Raw genomic sequence first — 9,210 nt, 5'->3', positions numbered from 1 at the left:
ATCGAAACATCAAAAAATTCAAAAATTCAAAATTCTCATTAAGTGCTCTCGAAATCAGGGCAAAATCGACATTCAATGCCGAATTTGTAGAGAACAATTTGAGAATTTAACTCGATACGATCATCGGATTACGGAGAGGACGGCGAGCTTTCGCTGCTCGATTCTGACGACGAATCCGTAGTCGACGAACCTGCGGAATATGAAGTTGAGCTGCTTCTTCCGTCGGAGCAGCAATCCGAGCAGCTGCACGTCGAGGAATCGGTTGTGCAGCACTCTGAACAGGTGCAGCTTGATGAACACAATGAGGAATCCGTCAAGAGCAACGAGATATCCGAATCTGAACTGTAGTCCTGGTTCTCTGAAATTGGCGGTGAAAAGTTATCGTTTTTTGCTGTCGTGGTAATTAGTTTGGATTCTGCGATGTTCACAATAAGTTTTGCATTATCTATGTAGAAACTCGTGTCGTATTGCAGTGAACCTGTTTCGCACCAAATTGAAGTATGAAAATAAAGGGAAACACGACCAGTTTCATGTTTTTTTCGAACAATAAACGTCACAGTTTCGTATAGAAAAATTTTAGAATCTTAGAGATATCATAAATTTATGTATTTTCACATACATTTCGTAAATTTTATGAAATATTTCAGCAGACGCTGAAAATATTTAATGAATTGTAGAAATATTTTTTAAGGCTTCTTGCGAAGAGCTTGTGATGGTTATATATGGTTTTGAGAAACTTGATTACATTGTTCGAGGATTTTAAATCGTCGGGTTAGTGGAATAAACTCGCTTTTAACAGTATAAAACGTGACACGTCGCTTTAGGCTTGTAAAAAGAGTCACGTAGTTTTGAGCTTGAAAAACGAACCACCTCGGTTTTGAAGTCAAAAACAGGACAGCTCGATTTTAAAGTTGAAAAAGGAGAGACGTCGTTTTGAGTTTCAATAACGGGACACGTTTTAGATTTTTCTAATAAATTCATTTTTCATTTCAAATTATAATTTTTTTGTTTGCTGAATTGTTTTTGAAAGTGGAAAATTTTTAATTTTTAATGGTACGTTTACAAGCCGCATCGCTATGGCATTCTTTTTTTGCAACTCTTATCGCACTTGATAATGTACCTGCATTGTCATTTTTAAAAATTAAAAATTCTCCACTTCAAAAAACAATTAAGCAAACAAAGAAATTATAATTCAAAATCAAAATTAATTTATTATATGTTCCCTTCTTCAACTTTAAAAGCGAGTTGTCCTGTTTTTCACTTCAGCCCCGAGGTGCCACTTTTTCGTAGCTCAAAACCGACGTGTCACTTTTTCGAAAATGGAAACGACGTGTCTCTTTATTCCACTAACCCGACGAAATGCACTTCATGAATATCTAAGAACACTTTTGAATTAATTTTGGCTAAATTTTACTGTAGTTTATACATGGAATTAATATTTAAAAGTAACCGGATACACAAAGATTCGGTAAAAAAATTAGTTCAGACAGATTCCTTAAGGATGATCGCATCGTGAGTATTGGGAGAAAGATAAAATGTTTCAACGCAAACTGCACTGTTTTTAGAACTACAACATCACTTCGCAGCATTTTTTAATAGTTTTCTACGAATTCGACAAAAAATGACGTCATTTCATAACCTACACAATATTCATTGTTCTAAACACTTGATTCTATGTAACTTCAAAGCGCTTTTCGTTTCGGAAATTCCCCTCAAAGCTGCCTGGATTCACAAAGATTCAGTTCTTGCTAGAATGCTTATTGTTTTACAGATTAATAAATGGGTTTCTATAGTGGATCTTTGCAAAAATGTACAGATGATATTAAAAAAAAATTTGCATAACTTTGCAACTGCATACTTCAATGTCCTGCAAGTCTCTTGAAAATTTGTACTACTTTACTCATTTTTAGTGTTATTTTTCATGCAATACTCATATCCCACAAAACTACATTATATATTGCAATATTTCACGAGCGTCAATTAGCCGTTAAATTTCACCCGTCATTCGTTAACGAATCCAAATCCCTCCACCTCAATACTCATTGTCAGGTTCGTAACAAAACGAAGAGTTGCTTTAATCAGTTACATGTCTGAGGCTGAGCTGGGAGTAATTAAATTGTTAGAATTCGTGACAGCAGACTGCGGAGCTTTCAAGTGCACTCGTTTTTCTCCATCGTTCGTTTTCTATTCCGAGTGGCAATTAATCGTTAAATTGAACAACCGTTTTCATCGAACGCGCCATGAATGAAAAAGGATTGAATATTCCTCGCAGACTGCATATTATGATGTCAATTTTTTAAGCAAATAACGAAGCACGAAGATCAAGTTGAAAATTAAAAATCGATTTTACACTTGAACTGTTCAGCACAGCTATTCCATTCCATTTGTATTTAAATTAAATTTTTTTTTTTTCAAATATCTTACGTTAAAGTGGTTGATTACTTTATAACAAAACTTCATGGAACTCACGTACTAAAATAGTAGAATTTCATGAGACTTCAAACACTTTAACGGATTCTATGAAATCTTGTTAGATTGGATGAAATTTAAAACTGGATATCATAGGTTTTTAAAGTTTTTTTCAAACTTTAAAGAATTCACGCTATTCCAAAAGATTTCATCAGGCTTCAAGGGATTTCAGAGAACTGAAATAGATTTCAAGAGATTTTACAGGACTGCAAATTCACGAATCGTGATAATTAAAAAATTTCACGGGGCTTCATGTGGTTTTAACGAATTTTAGTAGACGTGACATGATTTTGCGAAACTATGGATTACACAGGAATTTTCATCAGAACTTGAAAGAACACCAGATTTGACAGTAATCCAGCCGACACTGTAACTTCTCAGTTTTTCAATTCTCGACGAAAAAAAAAGAAATTCATTTTCCCAAGTAAAACGACTTACGTTCAATGATTCCTAAATCTTTGGCTGCCGACACGAATTTTTTGCTGAATTTTGTCATCGCTTTTGCAAGTCGTTCAGTCTCTCGTTCTTTTTTCTTCTGTTCCTTCGTCTTGACTTGATCTGTAATAGAGAAAAGAATCGGAACTTGATGAGAACGAGATTCAAGGCGCAGAGTAAGATGGGATCAAGATGAAGACTGTCAAGTTCGAGGGAGAATAAAAATTCTGCATTTTCTGTAGAAGAGCAAATCTCCATTCCAATCTCCATGATCCATTATCAACAGTCTTCATCTTCAACCCATTTTTATCTGCATTTTGATTCTCGTTTTCATCGAGATTCGACTCTTCTCTCTTACAAGCAGCGTCAACATTTTTTTGAGTCGTTTCTTCCACGTCTGATTTTTTTTCCGTTGCTTCTTTCATCGGTTGGGGCTCTCCTCCATCCTCTATCTTTATCCTCTGAAGTTCGCCACACACGTCATTCATCTTTTTCGACAATTTTGCCTGCACATTTGAGACTTCGGTTGCTCGAGCATCGCACTGTGTGTTGTTGTTGTCGATGGAATTTAATTTCTTCGCTTCACCCTCCTTCTTGACGTCCTTCTGGGTCTTCTTGTCATCCACTGCACCAGGAGCTGCCGAAGTTTCCTCATTTCCCGTCTTTCTCGGCGATTTCAAGGCATTCTTTGACTTGACACGCGATGACGATGACATTATGTTCTTCTGCAAAATAAACGAAATAATATTTCAGAACTTCCGTTAATGGGTAGCAGGGTGGTCCTGATAGGGTTGTTTTTCAATTTTTATGCTCCTAGGGGTTTAAAAGCTTTCAAATTATTAACAAAAACTCTAAGATAGTCCGCTATGTGATCGAATTATTTTATGGCAATAACATGGGAAAAACTTTTTTTGCTCTTTGAAATTTCATTAGTCGTTAACGAATATACCTAAAATTATAGAAAATATATATTTTTGTCGAGAATTGAATGCGAAAAAAGTGCGAAAAGCCCCGACGCATAAAATCCGTAAATAAAAGTGTGACTTCATATGTTAATTAATGTTCACAGTTCAATAAAATTCGTTAATTGTTATAATTTATGCATCACAGCTATTTTATAGAGCCTGGTCGCAACATTTCTAAGGTTATGATGGAACGTGACAAAATAAAAATAAAGTGTCTGTACAAGGCTGATATTCATATTCAATCAAGAAATTAATCCAAATAAACAATCGGTCAAAAGATGATAAATTTTTTTACCCCATGAATCATCAACTGTAATGACGATGAATCGGAAGTATTTTTAATATTGAAATACAGCGTTCAGGTCATGCAGAAGATTATTTATGAAATGATACCTAATCGTAATTGTACAGTGACATTTTTCCACGTAAATTAAAACATTTCGAAGCTTTGCAATATCCGACTTATAAACAAACTAATATAGTTTACTAAACTTAAACGATATCCCATCATATCTGATCATACAGAGTCTGATTAATTATTTTTAAATCTGAATATTTATTTCCAATTACTCATTCACAGTATTTTATCGTGGAATCGAAAATTAGGTGCGTCCTAATTTTAAAATTACAGATTTCTTTAGCATAGTTCCGAGTCGACGATAGTTGAGGCAGCTTTTTGTACCCTTAGTTTTTTACTCAAATTCAGTAATACCGTCAAAGAAACGAAGATCAAGGTCGCTGATATTAGTAACGGTCGTAAATTCTGTTATACGACTTAATTTCACTGGTATCAACGAGCTCTAGGCGTAGGTGAAAACGTGCGTGCTCGCGTCTCACCGTCGACGTTAACGTCAACAATGTTACACAAGCCTGAAATCGATGAAACGCGCCACTGTTTCTACGTCTTGAAAATAACGGGCTGCCTGTTAATGTCCGTGCAAAGAAAAAGGAAAAAAGAAAAAAAAAAAAAAAAAAAAAAACTGTACGAAGAAACGGAAGTTAGTTTGATTGAGTATCAGCTGCTAATGCGACTTTTACTGCGATTTAATGTTACTGAGGGAAGAATGTTTCCCTTATACCAAATAACAGTCACTGCATAGCTATAACATTCTTAAGAGTTTCGCACCGAAATAATTTCTTATTTTTATTTTATTTTGTTACCCTATTCCTCAAATCTTTCATGTTAGAAATTCTGGAAAAAGTTTCTTCATAAAAAATTGCTGCTATTGATAAATTTTATTACTAGATAATCGTGTATTGAGTAATTATCCAGTCCTTATATTTTTACGCTACGAAGCTGTCTTTCAAAATACAAAAAAAAAAAAAAAAAAATAATAAAATTATCAAAAAAAGGTTGAACATCGATCTTCTATTTTGAATAGCTTCAGAATAGTTAGAGATTGCTTAGAATCGTTTTATATTACTTTAGAATGGTTTCACTTTATTCAGAAGACCATTCAGTGACATTTTTATCTATATCGCGTTAGCATTACTGAATATTTGATTGTAATTGGAATTCCCATTTGAATGGAAATTCTGAATTGACTAATGGACAAAAAAAAAAAAAAAAAAAAGAAGAATTTCTTCTTTTTCCGGCTATATCATGTAATCTGTATAATGAGAAAGGTTTCACACAAAAGTCCAACCGTGAATGTATACACGCTGCGGATTTTTGTCCGTGTATTTACTTGCGTCCAGATGTGTGTTCAATGTGTGCGTAGAAAGCAGGGGGATCGGGTTTATTTTCCTGCAAGACATTTCGAACGACGTATAGAACTAATCACTTGTACACGATTCAAAGTTGAAACAACATTTGTAGCTCGGCTGTCTTTCGCAGGCTGTAACGTTAACTCCTTGCGCTTATTTACCTCAAACAATCACAACTTGTGGCCGTTGTATAGCCGTGTGATTAACGATCTTGAATATTTTGAAATTTCAGAATAGCAGGGAAGCCGAATTTCCATTGTAACAAACCTGCAGCGAACGATGACCCGGTGCCAAAAGGCTATTAACTTCTGAGATAGCTGGGACATATGTATAATATAATTTGATAATGTTAATGGATTCGAAATTGCCCCTTAATTGATGCATCTTTTTTAATATTCAAAGATTCCACTGACCGTGATATCAATTTATTGAATTTAAAATGGTAGCTGGAATTTGTTGTAGAAATTGTTGGCGTTTAATTAGAGGAAAATTAATTCAACCAAAGTTCAGTTTATATGACAATTTAAGAGTTATTTCATTATTGAATTGTGAAATTTGTTTAACTTTCAAAGCGAATCGTTTATCAAAATGAATAACTGTATGGTGGCTGCTTTTTTGTGTACACTTAATGTGAATGAATTAAATTACTTATACGAACCGATACGAAGATGACGTTCATTTCTTGGATAATCCACTTCTAATATGATTCTACGCAGATTGTTCATTTAATTTACCGATAAGCTGAGTATAAAACATACATATTAAAGAATTTTTAGAAAATTCAGCTATGAAGAGATCAAATTGTAGCGATATTTTTAGCACTGAAAGAATTGTTCAATACTGGAAGATTTCTGAGATCGTTAATAAATTCACTAATTCAAGTTGATTTTCGATTTTTAAACTTTATGTATAAAAATTGCTGAAATGCTGTTCGTTCAACCGAATCAAAATAAAGTTGTAATAGTAATAGTTTTGAAAAAAATTTACTTCCTCGAAGCAAAGTGGCAAAATAGGTGGTGAATAAACGATATAGGAAAAGAAAAAAAATGGGAGACTCACAGAACGTTTAAATCATCCGTAATAATTAAATCGAGTTACCGGTTTTACCGTTTTCTATCAGTTACTTCGGTGCTGAAGTTCCTAATCTTCATTTTGGAATCCCAAATATTGGACCAAATAATATTTTCTATAGTAAACCAGCCCGCTTGTTACTTACTATTATTGACACAATTATTAAAAGCACTGTTCTAGAGCCTCGCGAAATTCTTGACACTTGAGTCATGAGAGCCAAATTTCGTTGGCCCTTGTCTAACGGTTTTTTTCACTCTGCTTACTTTCTCCTAGTCCTTATTTAAATTGCACTCACCGTTTTCAGGCTGAACTTGATTCACCGGCTCGTTTCAGTGGTTCGCACTTTTACAGCAGACCGAGACACGCCGATATATAGAACTGGAAATTACAATCCCTCTTAAGCCTCTGACACCCGTCGACTGACTGTCTGTCCGTCGTGAAAATATCGAGCAGTATTACCGATTATTAGAGGTGAAGTACTTTGTTGCCGGAAAGGGAAACGTCTATCGTAACTCTTCGACCTTTATCGTCGGAATCGGAATCAAGCCAAATTTTTTTCTGCTTCTTCCATCCAGTTCATTCTCCAAGTGTATACGGTGTAATCGAATTGCACTAAAATTGGCGAGTAGCGGAGAAATTTAATCAAAGGGTAAAACTTAATTGCGGGTAAAAACACCGAACATTATTCCCAAACGTGAATGGAATTGGAGAACGAAATTAGAATTTAATCAGACGCTTCAGACTGAGGTATCATTTTAAAAAGCAGCTCTTCTGGAGCGAGAGACTCACTCGCCTGGTTTATCGATTTATGATTTATGGAATTGTAGGTGTCCAATTTTCGTGACAGATGTTCAATTGAACGATTCTCTGTAACCTAATCTTCCAGGGTAAAAAGGAAACAAAAAAAAAAAAAAAAAAAAAAGCAGAGAATTATAGAGTTGCAAGAGAAAGGTTATTGTTAAACATTAACGCTTAGTTTCGAATCGTTTCAAAATTATTAAAAATCTAGTAGATTCGTTCGATTTCACTTTATGGCAGTTAACTTTATTTGGAGTTTTCTTTTTTCTTCTTCACTGGAACGCTAATTCCTTTCATCACGTTGACAGCGTTGAATATTCAATTTTTCAATGTTGCACTGATATTGATTCTGATCAAAAAATGGCAATATTGAATTGCTACCTCAAAAAAAAAAAAAAAAAAAAAAAAAAAAAAGAGACGATCAGTTTCTAAAAGTAAAAAGTTCTGGAGTTGATCGTAATTAATTGAAGGAACCATGAATTGCAGTTTTCTCTTGAAGTTTTCGGGCAATTATATATGACCTGAAAAATCATTGGTTGAATTAAGGGGACAAAATTTTCAACGCTTCGAATTTTTGATTTTTAGCAAAAATGATGAATGTACCTACCTGCTGGTATTGCAGGTCGGTATGATTAATGGTGTATAACCGTAGCACGAAGCACAGATACGGAGAAAAATCATAGCCCTGGTTTATAAAGTTGCTGGAAGTCGAAAGTAAAAAATTCAGGTCAACAAGTAGGCATTACGTGTTGATATTTTTCACTTACGTACCTAGAATCTCCGTTTTAGTTTAGAGTTCTGATAAGCCTGCGGTTATAGCGACATAATTGAGGGGAAAGTGTTGCTTTATTTTCCCGAAAACAATTTATTTTCAAAGTTCTGTTGAGTGTTTATTGAATTTTTTTCTATTTTCGGTAAATTTTAAAGAACAATCTTGTATGAGTCAGACTTACATAAACTTTAGTTGGCCTTTAATTTTAGGCTAAGATTTCATTTGGTATTTTGTCTGATTCTAATTACCGAATTGTTTATTATTGACTCGGGAAAGCACAGGGATATGTGTATGGCGCATTCTGTAATAAACAGAACGCAAAAATACAATTATTTTTCTTACCTCTTTGCTGCTCATGTACTGATTAGGTACGGATTTAAGGTGTTATGGTAGGTATATTCCCAACCAAAAGTGAGTCTCGGTGAAAATATTGAACACTTTGCGGCGAGATGAAAAACTAAAAAAAAAAAATTAATCGTAACTAAATTAATAAAATAATTCGTTTTGAATAATAATAATAATGCCAAAAAATTGTTTTTAAATTGCTTAAACAAAAATTCGTCTGACAAATCCTTAGTGAGATTTTTTTTATTTCATATAAAATGAATTCGTTAATATCAAGAATAGCTCCAGTGTCACCATTTTTTAATATTTGTTGATGATAATTTTTTGTATTATAGTTAAATATGCGCCTAATAATAACTTCCTGAAATATGACGATTGTATTACTTTTAGTTCCATCCAAAAAAAATCAAAGATTGAAATTGAATGAAGATGAATATCAAAGATTGTGTAAATACTTACAAGTATTATTTCGATACAACTTTTTCTTTGATACTCTTCTAGAGTTTATTATTCCTTCCTATTCTTGACATCGTTCTGCTTGGATTCTAAATTTAAAATGAATCAGTAGGTACAGAAAATTTCACAGAGAATGTAAAAGTTTTGGTACAAAAACTTTTTTCCTTAGTTACTCAGATTTGACGTGAATCA

The 9,210-nt window shown here is 33.8% G+C and overlaps 1 protein-coding gene across 1 annotated transcript; it reads right to left on the bottom strand.

Moving 5' to 3' along the window:
- Positions 1-67: 67 nt before the first annotated feature.
- On the bottom strand, positions 68-7,133 carry LOC124405332 (suppressor protein SRP40-like). Its single transcript, XM_046880143.1, has 4 exons — positions 6,943-7,133; positions 3,263-3,629; positions 2,908-3,027; positions 68-358 (listed from the first exon to the last, which is right to left on the bottom strand). The coding sequence occupies exons 2-4, from the start codon at positions 3,618-3,620 to the stop codon at positions 129-131; spliced, it is 708 nt and encodes a 235-aa protein (XP_046736099.1). The 5' UTR covers positions 3,621-3,629; positions 6,943-7,133; the 3' UTR covers positions 68-128.
- Between the last annotated feature and the right edge of the window lie 2,077 nt (positions 7,134-9,210).

This window comes from Diprion similis, chromosome 4 (assembly GCF_021155765.1).
Source record: "Diprion similis isolate iyDipSimi1 chromosome 4, iyDipSimi1.1, whole genome shotgun sequence".
NCBI lineage: Eukaryota > Metazoa > Arthropoda > Insecta > Hymenoptera > Diprionidae > Diprion > Diprion similis.
Note: the sequence above shows the minus strand (reverse complement) of the source record. Positions and strands in the feature narration are given on the sequence as shown.

Coding starts and splice junctions, on each gene's coding strand:
- LOC124405332 (XM_046880143.1), bottom strand. CDS start 3,620: ATGTCATCGTCATCGCGTGTCAAGTCAAAGAATGCCTTGAAATCGCCG. Junction 3,028..3,262: donor AAAAAATGTTGACGCTGCTT/GTAAGAGAGAAG, acceptor TCTCTATTACAG/ATCAAGTCAAGACGAAGGAA. Junction 359..2,907: donor AGATTTAGGAATCATTGAAC/GTAAGTCGTTTT, acceptor CGCCAATTTCAG/AGAACCAGGACTACAGTTCA.